Genomic DNA, 21,614 nt, shown 5'->3' on the forward strand with positions numbered 1-21,614 from the left:
ACTCTTCCGCCTCGCCTGAGAATGTCGCTGGTCGACTTGGCTCCAAGATATAGACTTAGCTCTTGCACCAGATCGGCAAATGGATCTGCTGTGGCATTGACATCGCTTGAATCTAATCCACGCTGCATATTGGTCTAGTCTTCTGTCAGCAACAGAAGAAGATAAAGCACGTAACTTCAACAACAGGATGCTTATTAACATAAACGTTCAGGAATCAGGCGAAGTAAACAGGTAAGTCTTATGAGCATAGAACGAACTCAAAACGTAGCTGAATGATAAACAGTCTTGTTTGTTACTGGTGCTGACTGGTGCAAGCGGGCTGATTGACGACTAAAGATGACTGGTGAAGGCTGAAGACAGATGACTGAAGAAGATCTCAGAGATGAGCATACTAGTGATGTTCGGTTCTTGAGCGTTCTTTTGTGCCGGTCCATAGGAAGTAACCGGTTGAGCCGGTTCATTAATCGAACTTTAGTTCCAGGTTGATGACGCAAGAAGCACAAGCCGAAGTAGCACGACTGACTCAAAAAGGCCCGAAGCCGGTTCAACCAACTGTCGAAGTTTGCAGAGGATTACCGAGGAGTCTGATGAGTGAGTTGGCAATGCTAAGCAAGCCTGTGGCACGCTTACTATGACTACTGTTATTAAATAACATTTCATTAAAACCTGCATAAACATTTGTTGAGAGATATAAACAAATGTTACAATAGTTTATTGTGCATTCAGATTATATTTTAAGTTAAACGATATCGGGGAGTTTAAAAGACTGGTTTATTCTTTCTATATACTTTAGACATGTAGAACATATCCACGTTTATGCACATCTGTAATGTGTGCTGTAGATGCGAAACCTTTAGGAATCTTATCCAAGATGTAGGCTACTCAATATTGGTCGGTCATATCCGACATAAGGGTTCTGCGGATGAAACTGTGACCACAAACACCATTAACTTAAGTGAATAATCAGCAATTTGGGTTCCACAAATAATGTCTTATTTGAATGATTCAATATGCATTGGCACAAATTACTTTATTAGAATTTTTCATTGATATAACATGGCACCGAGTTGTTAGAAAAGAAATACACAGTACCATCACTGCTTGAAGTAAGGAACCGATGAATCGTTTTTTGAACCAGTTTATTGAAACGAACTGTTCAAAAGAACCAGTTTGTGCAAATGAATGGGACTTTACATCAGTAGAGTATACACGGGTAAGGTGACTGCTTATAAAGGGGAGCTGTGATGAGTGGGATGCGCAGATGTGACGGATTAGACTGATTGTGAACGATTGGGGGGAGTGAAGAGATCTTGTGCTGAAGGTGTGTTCCAACTGTGTTACAGTGGGATGAACTATATTAATTCTCTCTTTCTCTGCAAAAGCATAATAATAATATTTTTTTAAACAAACAAAGACATACATTTAAAAACTCTTATGTTAAAGTTCGGTCTGTTTGCCATATTGTGTCATAGTGAAAGTGTGTTTAGAGGATGTTGAAGAGGAAGTGCGTTTTACACCAGAGGGCACTACTGATGTTCACTGCAGATCTGTCCACTGAATTACAGCTTTACATATGGTAGATTTACGATCTTGAAAACTGAACTTTTTGGAAACAAAAAAAAGTTCTTGGAGCTGATGGCAGTGTGCGTCATGTGATCCTAAATCCTTCGGCTGAAAGATGACAAATGAACACTATTCAGAGCTTCATCATGTGTCCTTTCACTTTCTAAGGTATGTGCTTTTTGTTTTTACAGGAGTGCTTGTAAAACTCAAACACTATATTTAATGGTGCTCAAAATGTAAGCAGATTATGACACTGAGTGAAAATATATTGATATAAATGTCCTTTCAGTTCATAAAAATATAATTTAACAACCTTAGCCAACCTTTCAGTTCATAAAAATATACTTTAACAACCTTAGCCAATCTTAACAACCATTCTGATACAAATAATCTATTGTTTCCTTTAGTTTACTATTACTTTATTTCCTACATTTAAACTTTTAATTTGCACTAAAATGCCTCAACTATTTCACTGCAGATGGAAATAGAAGGTTTCAGTTAACAGGTGCAACTTTATGATCAGATAAGATGATGATGAAAACCCCACTGCAGAGTCATTATTTCATTATTTCTTAAAGCTAAAGTCAGTTTTTTAAAATTAAATGGGGCCTATTTTCGTGAAATCTTGTGGAAAATGTTTAAAACGTTAGTTGCTGCGCGATAAATTCCTTTTAAAATAAAATATAATGAAAAACACAAGACAGAAAACACCCTAGAACTAATTACACTTATAGTAGCTAATTGTGATCTGATCAGTGACTATGTTTGCATGCACATCATTTGCTCATAACTGGGTTGATGCATTTACATGACGGATACATATGCATACGGTAGTATGACCTGATTCTTATTAATATCTGAAAATTCTCATGTACGCAAACACAGTCAGTGTCTGTTTAATTAACAGTGAAATCAATGTAACAACCTTTTTTATAACACAAAGGGCTCTCGTCCTTACATAACTAAGAGATTCCTATAACATACAACTAAAACGAACTTTTGCGATGAGGTGGGTGTATAATTACAGATTTTATAACCATATGCATTGTATATTGTTAGCTTACTGATTTGAGATGAAGATTAGTAAGATGGTGCTGCAAGTATTCGGTTCACTGGACATCAAGAGGCCTACAAGCAAGCATAAACATAAGGAAGATGTCAAATTCATAATTTGGATTTTAATTTTGAAAGCACACTCTCTCTTAATAAAATGAGACCATCAACTCATATCCAACCATTATTCACTATGAAACTGCTGATGTTAGCAAATCTCTGCCAGTACACATTCACCACAGGACACGTTCACAGAAACGCTGACCTTTCTCAATGTGTGAATGAAAAATTGTGGCTAAGCTGATACAAGAAAAATGCAACCATAATATACATTGGCAACATTTACATTTGATTGGATTGAAAGATGAACATTGTAGGATGCCATGTACAACAACACTGCCATTGTAGACTTTGATTCTGACAGTACAGATTCTAACATAGCTTTCTATGCACCATTTACCATCGGAAAGCCCTTTTTTTTTATCCTCCTCCATTTTACAGATGAAGCTATGAGACAAATAATAGCAGGTTGAGAAAATAGCTTGTGGTTATAACCCCGGAAGTCTCTGAGCTTAAAGAGAAAGATGACATTTCCTGAACTTCCTTGAACCCTCTCAGGCCTTTAGACATTTGCTGCAGCTATAAGAGGACACAAGCACAATTCCTTAGTCAGCAGTACGAACTGAACTTACTTCCCATTTTCAGAAGTGCTTTTGAGTTATCCAGGGGTGTTTTTTATGCGTTGTGCCGACCTCATCTATGTTTGTTATGATATGGTTTTGCATCTTATGGTATTCAGTGCCTCTTGATGGGTCATTTTAATGCACTAAAAAGTGCATTACGGACATAAAGAAAGGAGTTGAGGTAAGCATGATCACTTTTTTCACAGAAATACATGCAGCATGTGCATCTTCTAAAGATGCCCAAACTGCTCAAGACCATTTTAAATACAAATAACAAACTGAATTAAAAAAAAGTGGGTAGCACTATTTTACAGTGTCACTGTTACATACGTTACAAGCTGTTATAGTAATAACGGTAGCACTTTATTTTACAGTCCTGTTCCGACCGCATGTACATACTACGCATGTACGTACAATAACTGGGTTATAATTAGGTATTAACCCTTAACCTACCCCTAAACCTAACCCATGTAGTTACCTAATATAACCAGTACACATACTGAAAATTAAAGTGTAACAGTAATAACTATAAATTATGCATAATTACATGCAACTTACCCTAAACCAAACCCTACAGTAAGTACATTTAGTTACTTAATATTACTCTGTACTTAAACGTATAATTACAGTGTAACGGGGGCACATTAAAATAACGTGCAAGCAAAAAGTGTTTTATTTAAATTGTGACATTCTGTTTACAGTCAATGAATAGATCAGTAATACAGTCAGTGCATAATGTCTTAGTAATACTTGCATGAATTGACCTCAGCGTGGATCGGTGTTGCAACTTTGATTGCGTTAATACTGTTTGCACAGATATGGTTAAAAGAACTCAATGCAGTCTAACATAATATGTTGAGCCAAATATTTGAGTTGCAGTTCCTAAAAATGGTTGTAATTGAAAACACACGTACAGTGTTTTAATAGTCGACTGTACTGTAGTGAGCACTAGGTGAGGTGGGTTTACCTCAAGAATAGATAAAGTTTAGCTATATATAAATGAAACTTGAGATGTGACCGTTGAGAAGCAACTCAAGTTACTCGGTTAATGTTGAGATTAACAGTCATAAAAATCTATATTATTTTGTCATTTATTTTTTGCTTGTGGCGCACAAGAGTTGATGCGATTTTAACTTTATGCAAATACACAAAGTATTTAAATATGGTGTTCAATTCATAAGTAGCCTATTGAATTCAATAAATAATAATGCAGAAGATAAAACTGAAATGTGACCCATAATTTCATGCATAGAAACCTATAACAAACGTGAACTTTGAACTACAATAATAATTTAATTCTTAAAAACAATAGATTTAAAAAAAATCTACATGTATATTGAGAATTTATCATCTTCATGAATTCCAATATTCGACCCGAACAGTGTGATGGGTAAAAAAAAAAAAAAAGTAAAAGTTAAGAATAATTTTTACTAGGGCTGGGGGAATTAACGCGTTAATCTTTGCGATTAATTTGAGATGTTTAAATGCATTAAAAAAAATAACATTCTTTTTTTTTTTACGTAGTTTTAATGACTTCCTGTTGCTATTGTGAGTGTGCCAAACCAAGTCACCCTGTCATGATGGAAGGACAAGGATGGAGTTTTATGAGGAATGCTTGCATTTAAAAAGTTGCCTGATGGCGCATTTGACAAAACAAAAATACTGTGTACAATTAGCAAAGCTGAATTCAAATACCATAGAAGCTGGATGCACGGAATTTTCGGCCGACGAAAATTATCGGACGAAAATGGCAGGTTTCACGAGCGGGTATTTTCTGCTCCGTGTGTGCGCCGTGCTCTCCGTTCCGTGTGTGTGTGTGTGAGTGTGTAGTGGTGTAGTGCAGGGTATACGGTTAATAGGGAATCCCAACGCGACGCTTCACTTCAGTTAACGATCATACAGTGCGAGATAAGATGCAAGAAGCTAAAATAAACAGCTAAAGTTTTAAATGACCGACAGAAATAATCAGTTTGATCAAAGACAGTGGAAATTTTAAGCTCAATTTAACAACACTAACCCTAACCCTAACCCTATTATATTGCCATTATTATTGTATAAAAATATTTGTATAACGTTACCTTGAATGTGTTCGAATATTTCCCCATCAGCACTGGGACTTTTCAGTAGGCGCGTTTCCATTACAGATTTGCGCAAACCTTTTGCTATTTTTTTCTAAATATTGACACAAAACTATTGCGAAATGACGCCGTTTCCATTAACCGATGTTATGCGACTAAAACATAATTTTATCCCCTCGCGATAAGTCATTTAAAAAATCATGGCAACAGACGTTGGTAGGTTTATATATCACAGCCACCGCACAAGACATTATTATTATTAACGGAAGGAGACATAGGCGTGTTATCCAAGCATTAATGGCAAGGAAAGACCCTTATACTGTGAGCGGCAGATATGAGGTGTTTCTCACTCATTTCTGCTTCAAGCTCTTGATTGTGGCATTGCTTTGAGGTTTAGGATCCAGTATTCCTGTAATTATTTTGTCTTTTATGAATTTAATAAACATCTCTGTCTCGTATTCTGTCTGAACACACCGCGCCTTCTAAGTCAGGTGACTGTAAATGCGCAAAAACTGTTTCCATTGCAGTTTTGTGAAATATTATTTTTTTTGAATTGCCTGAAAAACCACCTCATGCGAGCGCAAAACTTTTTTGCGATAAATGGGAGTTTTTGCGAAATTGACATGTTTCCATTGAGCGTATTTTCAATTCACAATTTCAATTTGCGCAATTTGAACGGTAATGGAAACGCGGCTACTGTTTGTATCACTCCGCTTGCCTGTGTTTGCGCAACTTGAATTGTTAATCCAGAAGGTGGCGACAAGTGACTATCTTTATGAGTGAGTTGATTAAATTAACAGATTAGTCCAAAATCATTGATTCATTTAGGAAAGAAAAAGTAGCTGAAACTGATCTTTGATGCTCATACTAATTGCTCATATGCCTCTGGACACAGAAGGACTGCATTGCCGTTTGTTTGAAATGTAACGTCATCTATGCAAATTAATCCTTAAATCATTTCTTACTCAAGGCCATTCCCAGTTTGAATATGTGATTGTGTATTCTGCATTCCCATTTTGTAGAGTGGATCATTCATTGCGACATATAAACTGATTCTCATGTTTAAGAATCTGATCAAATACTTCAAGCTACTGCCCACCGGCATGCTTTTAAAGCTACTGTTGTCCATTTTTCTGGGCTTCAAAACACCATAAAATGCTCATGTCGAGATCAGGAAAATCAAAATTTTCTCGGGAAGGCATGCCCCCGAACCCCCCTAGCAATATCATTTATGGGACCTCAGTATTTATAAAACCCTGCTTATGGCCCTGATATGCAAGAATACTAGCAATTCTGTTATGTTCCATTCTATTATTTATATTCTATAGTCTTGCATATTCAATACTAATATGCAAGACTCTTACATGTCACTGTTTATAACACTGTTCATCCTTTGCTGGGACGCTTAAAAAAAATTTGGCGGCATAAATTAAGAGTATACCCACTTCTCCAGGCACCACTACATCACTGTGCTGGGCACCAATGGTAAATGACCTGCTCTGATCACATGCTCTGGTAATAAAAGCTTTTTAGGACTATACTTTAATTTGCTAATTAGTAAAAAAATATATATATAATAATAATTATCTATTAAATCGGAGTATGTTGCATAGAACTGAATGAAGAATAATATATTAATATATTGTTTAATATTATTTGAATATAGGGCTATTTTCTGTTCCTTTTTCTTCTGTGTTTAATTTAATTAGGTGATTCTACGTTTAAATATTGATGATTACAAGCTTGGGGGAAATGCGATTAATTGCAATTAATCACAGCAATTTGTGCAATTAATTAGTTAATTTTTTTAATCGATTCCTAGCCCAATTTTTTTTTCACATATTACACCAATTGTTGCAAGTACAACTATGTCTCAGTAAATGTGTGATGCACAACTACTGAATTTAAAAAAAAAACTGTTAATGTACACGGTCATGCAATTAAGCTGAACATGTTAAACCAAGAAAGAAAAAAATGGGGCTGACAGAAAAAAAAAAAAAAAAAAGCCTTCAATTGGTGCTAACTTAAAGACCGTTTCGTTTTTGTCTCGTTTAAAAAAATAAAATAAAAAAAATAGACGAGGGTTGAGATGATGTCGTGCCTCAGCAGTGTCTTTTTTCGAGAAAGTACAGATCTTTCTTTCTTTTGTTTGTCTGTACACACACATTGTCACTTTTAAATTTATTTCAAAAGGTCTAACAGTCGCCTTGTTCCACTCACTGGTCAGAGTCTGACGGCTTCACGCACTCAGAGAAAAGCGAAGATGGAAACTTTCGAAACCACAGTGCACACTTGAGCCTTTTGACACTCAGATGCGGTGTTAATCTGATTCAGAGAGTTGAACGAATGATCTGCTAGCACACTTTCTTTAAACAACTCAACACATGTTCTCTCTCAAACCACACATGGGTAAAAGTACATGCATTTGTTATTTGTTATTGCAGACATTGTTTTGTAAAAACAAACCTCAGATTAGTAATACTTTAGAGGTAGACATTTTATTGTTTGTACATTTTTAAGACCGTTTTGCCATGAGAGATTAAATTCACTGAATTTATGTGAAAATGAAATCGTACACAAAAAATATTTATTTTTTTAGGACAGCAGCATCTTTCAAAGAGCTCTTAGATACAGATCAAACTGTCGTCCTATATTCTGAGAAGACCATGTGACAGGAAGTGATAAGATGGTGTCTATACTTCATATTCTAGATGTAAGAGGAAGCCTCAGACTGAGTCATGGTGTGAATTTACTGTATCTGTTGTGGGTGGAAAAATAAGATATTATTAGTTTGCTAAAGACAGATTCCTGTCTATATGAAAAATTAAATTAATCTCAGACATGATCTAGACTTTGACAAGTGTTTGAAAAAATGTAATGGAAATAAACTGTGAACAACATATATTAAAGTCGACATGAAATTAAAATGTGGACTACAGAAAAGTCTCCTCTGCTCACCAAGACTGCATTTATATAAACAAGGCTACAAAAAAAAGGTTATATTGTGAAATATTATGACAATTTAAAATAACTTTTCTATTTGAACATATTTTATAATGTAATTTATGCCTGTGACAAAGATTAATTTTCAGCATCATTACTCCAGTCTTCAGTGTCACATGATCCTTCAGAAATCATTCTACCGGTAATATGCCGATTTGCTAAGAAACATTTATCACCAATGTTGAACACAGTTGTGCGGTGTCACATTTTTGTGGAAATCTTTTTCCCCTCTTTGATGAATAGAAAGTTTAAAAGAACATGATTTATTTGAAATAGAAATCTAGAAACATTATAAATGTGTCACTTTTGATCCAATTTAATGCATCCTTGCAGAATAATACATTCAAAAAATATATATGTATTACGAACCTAAAACATTTGAATGGTAGTGTGCATAAAACAGGTTCTGATCTTATTGTGCACAATTAACTGGTGCAGATCTTTCCGACAAGACAAAAATGTTTGTCTATGTAAACTTTCAGAAAAATATAAGATCTTGCTCTGTCTTGTTTTACAGGAAAACGCTATTTTCGAAACCCGCTGACGGAATAACCAATGATGGAAAAGTTTCATGGTGACTTTCAAACCTTCGAGTAATTACATCCCCCTCAAACCATTAGTTTAACAGTACAGAAGTGGCACTTTAATCTTTCTAAAGATGACAGAACACCTGTACGAGACGAATCAGTTCAACAACCACACCAACAGGACCTATTTGTTCCAGCACAGCCCAAGTGCGATGGGAGTAACACACTACGGTGTACCTAACGTAAGCTTAATCCAATCATCTCCAATGTCTCCGCTACTCAACCACGAGCAACTAACATCTCCTGGCACTCCAGCACATGAACTTTCTCCAATGCTTGACATGCCAAACAGTGCTGAGAACTGGGAATATAATCAGTTTGGAAGGTCGTCATGGGGATCTTCTCATGAAGAACTAGAAGAGACTAATCGAATCTACCCGTTTAACACCACGTCTCAGAACAACTCATCACTGACTTGCAAAGACAACGGCAGTGCTTCTCATCCTCAAAGGTTGGACTCATTCTCGCAGGCCTTCCCAACAAAAAATATTCACCCTCTCTTTGGTGATAGTAACAGAACAGATGAGAAGCACTCAGAAAACCAAATTTCAGGGGGTTTGCACTTACCTCAAAGTCTTCCAGAAGGATCGGACAGGCAATCCTTGGAGTCTCCAATTTTTAACACGATGGTCATCCAAGGGCAAACGCAAATGATATGTGAACAGTCCGGTTTCCATCTGTCAGAGAGCCAACATTCACTGCACGGCCTTTACCAAAACCACCAGCAGTTTCACTATGGATACCAGCAACACAAACAGAAAGTGAACAACATGGAGCAGGTAAACAGGAGTCTCCATAAGCCACAAAGCCCTTGGCATCATCAGCACGCTTATCAAAGCCACCCAATGTCATATCCAATGGCCTTGAATCAACAACAAAGAGGGATATTTGCACATAAAACTCACAATGACTCACTAGAGAGCCATGAACCTGCTCAATCACCAACCTACGGCCACCGTCAAGACTTTAAAGTCCCAGAGCAGCAGATCTTCCATTACCAGGAACAACAGCATCTTCGTTCACTTTCCCAACCTGGCAATCCTTACCTCACCCTTCAGTCCCAAGATCAGTCCATCCCTGCAAAGCAAAACAACATGTTTAGCGATCACTCCGCACCCAGCACACCTGTGTTTTCAAGCCCCAAAGAAGATCAATCTGGTTTCAACTTCCCTCAAAGAAGTGAAGATCTTTGCAGTCCTCTTTATCAGAGCAAGAGTTCAGGGGTCTGTAAAGCTCTTCCACAGGCGACTATGAGAGGAGATATTTTCCATCATCTCACTGCACATGCGCCTCAGTGGTCACAGGTACTGTATTTTTTTTCTTTTAATGCTTAATTAGAAACTCATTTTTATTTACGTTAAAGTTTTCTCAAAAATGTATTGCAGGCATCTTCACCAGATATTCAAGATGAGGCTATTTCACCTCATTTCAGGTTTGACTCTAACCTTAACCCTACTTATCAATTTAGTCAAGTCAAAAGTGCTTTTCACAATACCCATTGTTTCGAAGCAGCTTTACAAAAAATCATGTTATGTTATGTTTATCATATCTTAATATATCTTCATGCAGCATATTTGCATTTAGCAGATTAGAGCTGGACGATAATATAATTTACATTTTGTAATATTATAAACAATCAAGCAGTGAAGATTTGCTATAGAATAATATAGTACCGCATAACGTGAGTCCGGGTAAGGTTGGGGTAAAATAATTTATAACAATTTGGTGTAGTGACAAGCCTAATTATTATGTGGTGATGTTTATCACTGACACAGTTAAGTGATGCATATAAATTACAGGATTTTAAAAAAAAAATCTGATAATATCACCCACCCCAAAGCAGTTTAACATAGTAAAGCAGTCATGGCATAATACTTACACAATACATTGTACATAATATCTTTAACCGCTAAGTGTGCAAGCCAGAGGCAACGAAACTCACAGTAGTCAACATTTAAAGTGGATCAAAACCTTTCAAAGTTATACATGAATTTTGAACAATACCCGTTCTTGTCTTAGGGCAACTTTGATGAACTTTTTTGATCCACTTCAAATGTTGACTACTGTGTAATATAGTATGTGGATTTGGATTTCTGTAGAGCAGAACCTGGGTTGTCGAGAGAGGAGGGATCTCATACAAAGATGAGATGCACCGTATGTCAGAGGGAGTTCAAAAGTCTTCCGGCACTGAACGGCCACATGCGCTCACATGGAGGACTGCGGACACACCCCCCATCCCTCAAAATGGTACGAACCACACTCATTTTGATCATCTATGGGGTTGTTTGTGTAAAATAGTTTTGCATGAAATACTGATTTGCCCGATTGATTCAAGTTTCTTTATTTTAACAGAGAGACGGGCACATTCAACAGTCTACTGAGGTTGCTCAAACCAACCCCATCATTTTACCGGTGTCAGTACCTGTCAAGGATTACCAGACCTCAACCAAACTTATGCTTAACCTTCTGTGCCACCAGAAAGATGATCAAAGCGGTTTATTTAAGTGTGGCGCACAGTCACCCCTCGCGTCTGTACAAAACCATCCTTCCTGTGTGAGTTTCTGGCATTACAACAGTTATTTTTAGCCGCTGCTTAGAAAATTAAAAGCTTTAACATTGAGATCTTGAACATCACTTCAGCTTTCTGAGAATAAGACTGACGATGCTCAAAATTAGAAAAAACATGATTCATGCTTCAAATATATCGTTTCTCACAAATCTTCAAAAAACTTTATAAAAAAAAAAATCTAAATTTGAGTTTTGTAGCTGTTGGTCTGTTACAGTAGCTTCAAGGCTATCCATATTGAAGCTGACACATTTTTGACAATTAACTTTTATCAATATATGCATTTAAAATGTGCATTCTCTCAAAAATATTGATGACGCCTCTTGCATTTAGGGGCCTGTACAAATATGTGTCCATTTGAATATTCCCTAAAACAAAAATGTCCCTCTACCAAATGCCCTCTGCCACAGATTTGCAGTAGCATGGCTGTGATGTAAACTGAAGGCTATTTCAAGAAACATTTCACACAATGGCATATTCTAACTATTTGATGTTTTGGCAAATTGGAGGCTAAACTGTATAAATTTGTACAATCTCATTTGTTAATTCTTGAGTGATCTGCATACACCCCACTGACTTATGTTTAGGGGTGGACATTTATGTTTGTTTGTTTTTTTTTGATCATACAAATTTATACGAAATCACCAGCTTGTAAAATAGTTAAATTTTCTTGTGAGATTGGGTTGGCTATTTAAAGTCGGCATGAAACATTATGAAAATCTCTCCTTCTCATTGAGACATACAGTATTTTCGGGTTAAACCTCTCGGACAAAAAAAAAAAAATAGAAGGGCGGGACTTAATTTTGTCCGTTGGGAATTGATTGGATGGTTGAATCATTGTTTGCCATGATCTCATGTGAGTGACAGGTTCCATTTTGATTAAAGATCAAAGAAGGGCATATACTGTACATTTTAAAATAATAATGATAAATCATTTATTAATAAACACTACAATACTGCATACAAATAAATAAATGAATAAATTAAACTGCCCCTACATCCAATTCAACTTGGAATCACAGATTGTCTATTTTACTCAATCATATTATTTGTGATCTACACAAAAAAAAAAGTTATCTTCTAAACTTGACTGCAATGTACTCGAATAAATAATGTGGGACAAATGTAAACCAATCAAGTACTTGAAAATGATTTTTGAAAAAATTGAAAGTGTAGTTCCAATATGCTTTCCAATGAACAATGTTGTCAATTAGAATAATTACACATTACGTTGTGGGGAAGAGTAGAGCTTTTGCTTAGGCTGAAGACTGGTACATATATACCGTAATATGTTTTTACCGCTTTAGTTAAAGAGAAGACATTTAGCATGCTAATACTGTATGAGCTATTGTTTGCTAACAGTTCACTAGCTATATAGTATAATTCAGTTATATGACAAAAAATATATATCTATATTTGAATAAATTCAATCCTGTCATGAAACCATGTAAAATCACTTTAAAACTACTAAATTTGGTTTATTTAAAATTACTCAATGTTTTTTATAGCTTCAACATGAAGTTATGTAATCTCTGATTTCTCATTACGCATTCTAGATAAAGAGATCTGTCTCGGAGGAAGAATGTGCACCAAAGCAGGTAAAAAAGAGATACCGCCACTGTCTGGTCCCATTGATGATTCCCCCGCCCAGTGCCGGTCAGGAGTCCCGAGGCGCAGTGCTCTTCCGCAGCCAGCTGAGGACGGCGAGCAGCATGGGGGACGACGTGCCGTACACTCCTCCACCCATGCTCAGCCCCGTACGCCCGGGCTCGGGCCTCTTCAGTGCTGTCAGCGGACGAGGAAAGAGCAGTGGGGTCGAGTCTTCTGCAGACGGTAGTGAAGATATATATATCATTATAAGTTATATCTCTGGATTTTACAACAATAACAAAGATTAAAGTGTTATTTTTTACTGAATTCTGGCCTGTTCACACCAAGGACTATGACAAATAAAGCTATAATTCTAAAAATCATCTTAAAAATGTAAAAGTATAGCAGAGTCCACACCTAAACTAACAAAAATGGCATGATGTCTTTGGAATAATTTTCAGAACTATTATTTCCAGCTGATGAACGATAAAAACATTGACAACCAATCAGAATCGATCATGCTGTTGTTTTAGTTATCCTTGGTGTGAACGGGCCTTTATTTTAGCTGCATGGTGAATGCTTGTAACAGTAGCTGTATTTTCATCATTATAATATGCATTGTCCATCTTTATCAATAACTAACAGGTGTTAAGGAGGACTGTGGTGAGACTTCAAGAGAAAAAGCAATTAATGTAACTCCGTAAGTCGTTGTTTTTACGCAAAGATAATATGGGTGTAAATTCAATGCCACTAATGGCAACAAATGAAATGTTTTACTTGTGAAAAGCTGCTGCCATGATGCTTGGTGTTGTGGGTGTTTGCCAGGGTGTTGCTATACGATTGCTATGGTGTTGCTAGATAGTTTTTTTTTAACTAATACCCAGAGTTCATCCTCAAGTCAAGTATTCTGTTCTTTATGATATGGGCACACGGTGATGGAAAAGTATGAAATGAAAGAAAAAATTATATTTCAATGCTTTTGTGTTCACTCCCAAAAATTCTACCCAGGCACTTTGCATTTGCTCGCAAAAAAAAAAAAAAGAAGAGAACAAAAGGGTTTTTCACGCGAATGCAGAAGCACTGAAATAGTTTTCTCCTCCCATTACATATTTTATTCCATCAGGTCTGCCAGATAAAAAAAAAAAAAAAAAGCTTATTCACTTAGAAAAGTAATATCCCACCTCCTCAAGTTGCATGATATAAGGTATACCATAATAAGATAGAAAACAATAGACACTTCACCTTTAAGCTTAACAACGTGTAACTGCAAATTATTTTATGGTCAACTGCTTGCTTTACGCATTACATGTTAATAATATCAGATTAAAATAATTAGTAAATAAACAGTTCTTACATGTTCTCTACAGTCACATTAATGTTGGTAAAGAATTCCAAGCAAAGATCCCAAACATTAAGAGTGAACCCCTCACAGAGGAAGATACCCATAATGCTGTTCTTCTGTGGTTGCCCACCAAAGACCAGGATACCCCTGATAACCAGCAGAAAGGTAACTAAAAACACACATTTGTACAAAAAATTCACTTTGTGCTTAAAGAATGCAGCAACTACAGTGATTTTACAATGCAGAGCGGGCATTCGTGTGAACAATGCAAAGCAGAACATAAAATAAAAGTAATAAAGTTAACTAGGCTAACAATGTTACACAAAATAGAAACTATTAATACAATGTGCATGTAATTTTTATCCATTTCAAACGGTTCTTTTTTTTTGGTCACAGTTTCACACACAAAAAAAACGGTCCAAAAATATGACTACCATTGATTTCCCTCCCCTTTTTAGTGGAAAATCTTCTGAAAATGGCTTGCTCTAGTGTACTACCTGGTGGCGGAGCAAACACAGAATATGTACTTCACTGTCTTTTTGAGTGCAGAGGAGATATTATGGTAATTATATTTCTTATAATCGCTTCCTGGCACTAAAACTTGTCTATAAAAGCCTTAAAAAAGACTATTATGTTCCAGAACACCCTGGAAAAGCTTCTCCTGTCAGCGCTAAACACATCCAGCCTCAAAAAAGACTATCATTACGCAGGTGCGTGACGGTTCAAAAGATTTTGTACCCAAAAATAAAAAGAGACATTAATTTAGTCTTTTTACTGTGCTATCCCTCATATGCAAGAAATCCTTCCTGAGGAAGTATAATAAGATTATTAATAAAGTAAAGGGACTAAAATACTAAATGCATCACATTACAGTATTTCTTCCATTATCATCAACTAGGATCAGACAGATGGACACTTCAGGAGAAACGGCAGCTAAACAAAGCACTTTTAAATCATCGCAAAGACTTCTATCTCGTCCAGAAAATGGTAGTTGCAGTCATGCAATAAATAATAAACTTTTATTTTCTGTAAATACATTAGCATTCATTTGGTTTGGTGACTGTAAGAATGTTTTTTTTTATTTAGGTCAAGACAAAGTCAGTGTCTCAGTGTGTCGAGTACTATTACACATGGAAAAAACGTTTGCGTCTGGGTACAAGAATCAGTACAGCTCTGGCTACTCCTGTTCAACATCAGCGGGTGAGTTACAGCGCGGTTTACTAATACTCCTCTGGGGGGCAAAAGCAGTGACCTGAGATTCAGTGTTTAGACACTTAAGATGAACTAATCAAAGCGTCTGCACTTTTAAATTGTTTTCTATACGTTATCTTATTCAAAGACATTCAGACATTTTTAAGGGTGATTTAAGTGTATACATATGTAGTCAAATTATTACATTCATAGAGTGTTAAAAGACTCAAATGTGAAATGCTACTACCAGTCATTCGCTTACATCAAACTGATGGTTAATTTGATTTGAATGATCTATAGTAATAAATAGTTTTAATGCATAGCCTATATATCTCATTAGGGAGACTGGGCGATAAACACTGCACAACCGAACAAAGAGTCCAACAACAAAATATCAGAAAACTCCAGCACTGTGTTTGTCTGTGAAGTGTCAAACTCTGTGAGTATCTGTGTACATAATGAAACCTCTAGGTGCTTTCTCCACTTCCTGTCATTTACCTCACACCTTTCTCTAAAACTTGCTGTATTCTGCCTCTGCATTCTGTGACATCTCATACACTCACTCATCTATATGTCCTGTGTATTAATCCAAGTTTTGTTGTTGTGTAGCAATCACCTAGCAGCTAGGGGTAAATTTACATAAATTCCGTTGTTTAAATTAACGATCAAGTAATCAATTATTCAATAACCTTAACCTCTTAAATCCGAAGCAGGGGCACTACTAAGTTATCATGTTACTTAACCACTTGCTTATCTAGCACCAAATATGTGTCGTTTTAAAGCTTAGAAGCTTGGCTTTACAGTGAATATAGGGAATATGGCCATCACAAGTGCTTTTAAAGTCGACATGAAATCAAGATTGACCCCATTTACTTTGTTAGCGCATATTACTAGTCTTGTGGTGAACAATTAGTCCGTGCAAGTTAATACACAGAAAAAAATTGTTTGCCGTGGTAATCTTTAATCAAAATCTGAAAAGTTACTTCCGGTTTGGAATGGCGTTCCTTTTCTGATGAGATCAGTTTGACGGCTTGGGTTGAAAACGCTTAACCACTCCCCGCAAACCGTTAGTCCCAGAGATGGAGAGGAGGAGCGCTAAAGTAAAACCCTGCCCTCGGTTCAATATTCCAATTCACTTGGAAATACGTCACAACACTGGAGAAAAGTCGTTTGCACATGAAAATGTGATCTGTAGAATCATAGTAGCCTACATAACAGACTTGTGTCATTTGTCTTTAAAAAGGTCTCAACTAGCAGAATACAAGAAGCATGTTTGTAGAGACCAATTAGAGACCAAACTTTATTATAACTTATAAAAAGTATTTGTATGAAAAAGCGCCGTCGTTGCACCTGCAAACAGTATACACGAGCGCCACGATTTGGGTTTTATCTTCACGCAACATTAGTAACCCCAGTAGATAGCATATCTATTTAGAGCTGGTGGTGTCGAACGAGCCCATCATGATCATGACTCTGTGCAGCGCTCAAAATTAACTTTTTTACTTGGTAGCACGGTGCTCCTAACTTCAAAAAGTTAGGAGTCTAGGAGAAGGTTAAAAAATTTAAAAGCACCCACCAAAAAATAAGGACCCAGAGAGTATATTCAACGGGTGCCCATACTTTTTTGCTTGATGATCGACTTTTAAAATGATCAACACCATGAGATATACCAACTAAAAACAGTTTAATTTATAAAAATACACTACTTGTTAAAAATTGTTACTACTGCATGTAGGCTAATCTTGTAATTAAGGAGAAAAATAATAATAAATGCTCATTGTTGATATAAAATTTTAACACTAAACTCAAAATACCTCTACGGCACAACAGATTACAATAGCCAGGGCATTTTGCCTTATTCTGATGACTTTCACTGAATGGAATCAAGACAGTTTTGTATAATCCAGCCTCCAAATTGTCATTAGTCATGGTGGACCGGTGTTTTGATTTAATAATCTTAATTTGAGAAAAGGCTGATTCACATAAAATAAAAGGGAGGACGCCGCAACATGCAGATATGTTTTCGCTTCGGCGCCAAGAGCATTCTTCACTCCACAAGCCAAGAAATCATCTCTGTTCATCTCTGCAGGCCGATCTGCGCAGTGGTCTGCCAGTCGTGTCTCTCTCCCTGGGCGCTTCAACACTGCTATTTGAGTTTTATTCTTTCTAAAAGAGCCGCACGCGGCGCGTCTTTTTAAAGTCGGTTCACCCGTGTATTTCTGGGTGCGATACACAGATTAAGTCAGCTGATGGACACGGACGCTGTCTGATGTGTTTGGAAAAACGCGCAGACAGCATTCGTGGATGTGTCATGTTCTCATTGCGTAAACATGACCATCGCAATGTAACGATCGAGACTCAATGATCTCCTTGGAGAAAGAGTTCCCTCATCCACACCCCGATCTATTCTCTCCAAGAGAGGGGATACTTCGACTGGTGGCCAGGGTGATCAGAGGCTGCTGTTGTGGAACAAACCCAACGATTTATCCTCGGTCCACACACCCCTCTTCACATTGCAGATAGCTGACCAGTCCCAGCCAGAGGTCGCGGGCGGGCCCAGCATTTAATTCGGCGCCCCGGCAGATGAAACGACACACGTGTACACCGGTGGAGGGCTAGGGGAGAATCTCTTCTTCTAAAGAACTGACATTCCCATCTCTGAGCACACAGAGTTCTTGGACGACAGTGCGCGCCACCCTCGGGTCCCGCCACTCTCGCCCTCCTCTGTCGCCAGACCCCTGGCAGAGATGGTCCTTTCCTGGCCACCTCTGTCAGGACGCGGCTAATGACTGTGCCCCCACACAGGGCCGCTATGCCACCCATGTCCGGGCCCGTCATTCCACTTCGCTGCATCACTGAGAGGACGTCTGTGGTTCGCATGACCCCGCTGGCACAGTTCTTGGGAGCCTGGCTAGAGCATCCCAACCTGTCCCGCTGGGTCGCCCGAACAATCAGGCTCGGCTATGCGATTCAGTTCGCACGGTCTCCTCCCCGCTTCAGGGGAGTCCGCTTCACTATGGTCGGTGGCAATGGGCTCCTGGGACATATGGCATCCGCAGCAACGCCACTCGGATTGCTTCATATGAGACCGCTTCAGCTTTGGCTTAGCGATCGAGTGCCGAGGTGGGCATGGCAACACGGCACGCTACGAGTACCAGTTACTCCGACCGGCTGTCAGACCTGCACCAGTTATCCAAAAAGTCCTGTAGAAATCCTGGGTCTTCATTTCTATATTTACACCATGAGGCGAAAGGTGCCTGGTCGAGGGGGCTCTCGCTTCCGCATTAGTATCCAGCACGCTCGCGCTGACCTGCACTGACCAGACAGTTCCACAACTCTGGTCTGGTATGTTATATAGTGCCCTTCGCTTAAGATAACAGGTCCCTTCATAAAGGAATTGGCCATGGGGGAGCTGTCTCCGTTCTCCGTGGACCGTGCCACCTCTGTTAGACCACAAGTTAGACCACCAGTGCATGCTAGGGGAACACTTGAGCTGATAGTGCTTACCTGCTTATTGTGTTTGAGTGAGAGTGTGCATAAATTTTCAGGCCGGTGGGGGCTTACGGGGGCGCCTTCTCTGAGTCACGCATATGCCTCAACGTCAGCCACAAGTGATGCTGAAGGACCACCAGGCTGCTTCTTCATCGCCATGAGTGCAAAGTCAGTGGCCGTTTGCAGCTTCCTGGAAGCCTCCGGATCTGGACCCCTCTCGTCTAAGGCCTGCAGCATCTTCGCTTGGAAGACTTGCAGCACCGCCATAGTATGAATGGCAGATGCTGCCTGCCCAGTTGCAGCTCGGTCATCTCACTGCGTTGAGCCTCAAAACTCCTGACAATCACCCGAGTCAGAGGCCGCAGTGGACCTGACGCCATCGTCGTCATCCTCGCCTGCAGTGCCAAAAGAGATCAGGTTACACGCTTCACCAGAGGAGTGAAAGCTGGTCTCAGAATAGGACACAGGAGACCCCAGTCGATGCACACACTGAAGCTGCGCCGATGTGTGAACATCAGAGGGGCCTAATGCACGTGGCTGCCTCTGCCTCTCCTTCCGCTACGGCGAGGGGACAGCCAGCACACAGTTCAGAACTGTGGAAACTAGTGCATGAGTTGCTTTTTTTTTATGCCGTTATCCATTTTGCAACTTATTAATGTTGTTTTAATAAAACTTGTACTGTTGTTCTAAGGAAACATGGGTTGGAACAAGTAAACATTTGTTTCTGGGTAAACAATTAAAATTTTTCTCCCAGCAGACAAATGGAGAAACGTGGAACCAGAATAATCTCCGGCTGCTCTGTAGCTCTCCAGCCGAACACAGAGCGTCCACGGTGACCCAGTCTTTGGGTTCGGCTTCTGTGAGAAGTTCTCCCTCCAACAGCACCACCAGCGGAGATACTGATTCAGCCCTCGTCTTTCCCTGCAGTGAGTGTGGAAAGTGAGTCAAAAACAGAAACATCTTCATACAGTTATGAATCATAGTGGTTGCGGTCTGATTCATGATACATTTCTTTTCATAGGGTGTTTTTGAAGGTCAAAAGTCGAAATGCCCACATGAAGACACACCGGCAGCAGGAGGACACACAGACACAGTTGTGGCAGTTTCCCAGGGTTTCTGAGCCAGATCATGTGATTGTGACTCGTGGTTGCCACGTTACGCCACTAAAACAAGCCATAAGCCTTCATTCTTTACCATATAACAGAACCACAGAGGTTAAAACATCATTAAATGACATGCGCAGTGAGTCAGTGCAGGAAATAGATCACCCTCTGAAGACGCGTCCTGTCCATAGTCCACTGGACTATATTCCAAGTTAGTAGCTTAAGTTTAGCTAACTGTATAAGGACATTCTTTGTAGACTATAAAACAGACTACTTAATGTAAATGGTACAACTATATATGTATATTAAAACATATTTTTATGTAATATTGCCTTGCCTATTAAAACGAATAAGGCTATGGCATATCTTTGCTTTAATTTTGGTGTAAAAACTAATGAAATGCGCTATTTTTTATCTGCTTGTATTTTGTATCACTTTTTTTATTTGTAATTAACCACCAGTTGATTATTAAACACTCAAATTCACAACACATGGATGTGTTGTGCAATATTTGCATTGCATATTTTTCCAGTGTTAACTACAAGTTTAAGCTTGTTGATCGATGGGTGATTTTATCCAACTTCTCACCACTACTTTTTTTTTAAATAGTAGTTCCATATTTCAAGCAAAAATATTCAACATGGTTGTCATATGACCTCATGGCACCTTTTTAATATGCACAATACAAAAGCTGCATGTTGAATTACTAGGCCTATGCTATTCTGAACACAGACTTGTAATCTATGACAAACCATATGTAAAAACAAAAATACAAAAAAATGTGTAGCATATTAAAGATACTGTATGGCGTAACTGTATCTCCCGCATATACAATAATTGTGTTACTGCAGGCTGAAAATATGGGCATTTGATACAACAACACACACACTCTAGTTCAAGGGGTTTCCCCAGCAAGGAAAGTACTAAGGGGTCTGTGGAAATTACAAGATACATTTTTTTTTTTTCAATTACATATACAGTCGTGCTCAGAATTAATGGCACCCCTGGTAAATATGATCAAAACTGGCTGTAAAAAATAAATCTGCATCGTTTATCCTTTTGATCTTTCTTTCAAAAAAATTGCCAAAAAATCTAACCTTTCATTGAAGTAAAAGGGGGAAAGCCTGAAAGCCTGTTATATATATATATATATATATATATATATATATATATATATATATATTTAAAAAACACCCCTACATCCCCACATGTTGTTTTGGAGAGTTTCAAGAAAAATCCTCCTCGCTCAAATCTTATGGGCCGTGGTTTGATCTTCCATCAGGACAACGATCCAAAACAAACATCAAAATCAACACAAAAAGGTGTTACGGAGCACAAAATGAAGCTTCTGCCATGACCGTCC

At 38.1% G+C, this 21,614-nt stretch overlaps 2 protein-coding genes across 7 annotated transcripts in view; one reads left to right on the forward strand and one right to left on the reverse strand.

Moving 5' to 3' along the window:
- The window catches only part of ptk2ba (protein tyrosine kinase 2 beta, a), a 49,224-nt gene extending 39,231 nt beyond the window's left edge, over nt 1–9,993 (reverse strand). The window contains exons 1-2 of the mRNA XM_079633537.1: nt 9,883–9,993; nt 9,535–9,644 (exon numbers count right to left, since the gene is read on the reverse strand). The gene's annotated coding sequence lies outside the window, so the exon portion shown is untranslated. The remainder of the gene's footprint in view (nt 1–9,534; nt 9,645–9,882) is intronic.
- On the forward strand, nt 1,504–21,067 carry LOC307009647 (transcriptional-regulating factor 1). 6 transcript variants are annotated; one of them, XM_079633530.1, is made up of 15 exons: nt 1,504–1,731; nt 8,898–10,271; nt 10,353–10,399; nt 11,067–11,214; nt 11,320–11,520; nt 13,090–13,366; nt 13,769–13,823; nt 14,491–14,630; nt 14,924–15,027; nt 15,106–15,175; nt 15,364–15,452; nt 15,552–15,665; nt 15,997–16,095; nt 19,903–20,087; nt 20,170–21,067. In XM_079633530.1, exons 2-15 carry the CDS (start codon nt 9,039–9,041, stop codon nt 20,465–20,467), a joined length of 3,060 nt encoding a protein of 1,019 aa, XP_079489656.1. In that variant the 5' UTR covers nt 1,504–1,731; nt 8,898–9,038; the 3' UTR covers nt 20,468–21,067. The 6 variants fall into 6 exon arrangements, with proteins under 6 accessions (XP_079489656.1, XP_079489658.1, XP_079489659.1 ...); XM_079633532.1 differs by having other exon boundaries at nt 19,906–20,087; XM_079633531.1 differs by lacking the exon at nt 1,504–1,731 and adding an exon at nt 3,234–3,480.
- Nucleotides 21,068–21,614: the final 547 nt, after the last annotated feature.

The sequence above is a fragment of the Phoxinus phoxinus genome, assembly GCF_949152265.1.
Source record: "Phoxinus phoxinus genome assembly, chromosome: 13".
In the NCBI taxonomy this organism is placed as follows: domain Eukaryota; kingdom Metazoa; phylum Chordata; class Actinopteri; order Cypriniformes; family Leuciscidae; genus Phoxinus; species Phoxinus phoxinus.

What these genes read in the sequence shown, in the direction of transcription:
- LOC307009647 (XM_079633530.1), top strand. Translation starts at nt 9,039, where the DNA reads ATGACAGAACACCTGTACGAGACGAATCAGTTCAACAACCACACCAAC. An exon ending in ATGCGCCTCAGTGGTCACAG is followed by an intron (nt 10,272 to 10,352) that starts GTACTGTATTTT and finishes AATGTATTGCAG; the next exon opens with GCATCTTCACCAGATATTCA. An exon ending in AGTGCAGAGGAGATATTATG is followed by an intron (nt 15,028 to 15,105) that starts GTAATTATATTT and finishes ATTATGTTCCAG; the next exon opens with AACACCCTGGAAAAGCTTCT.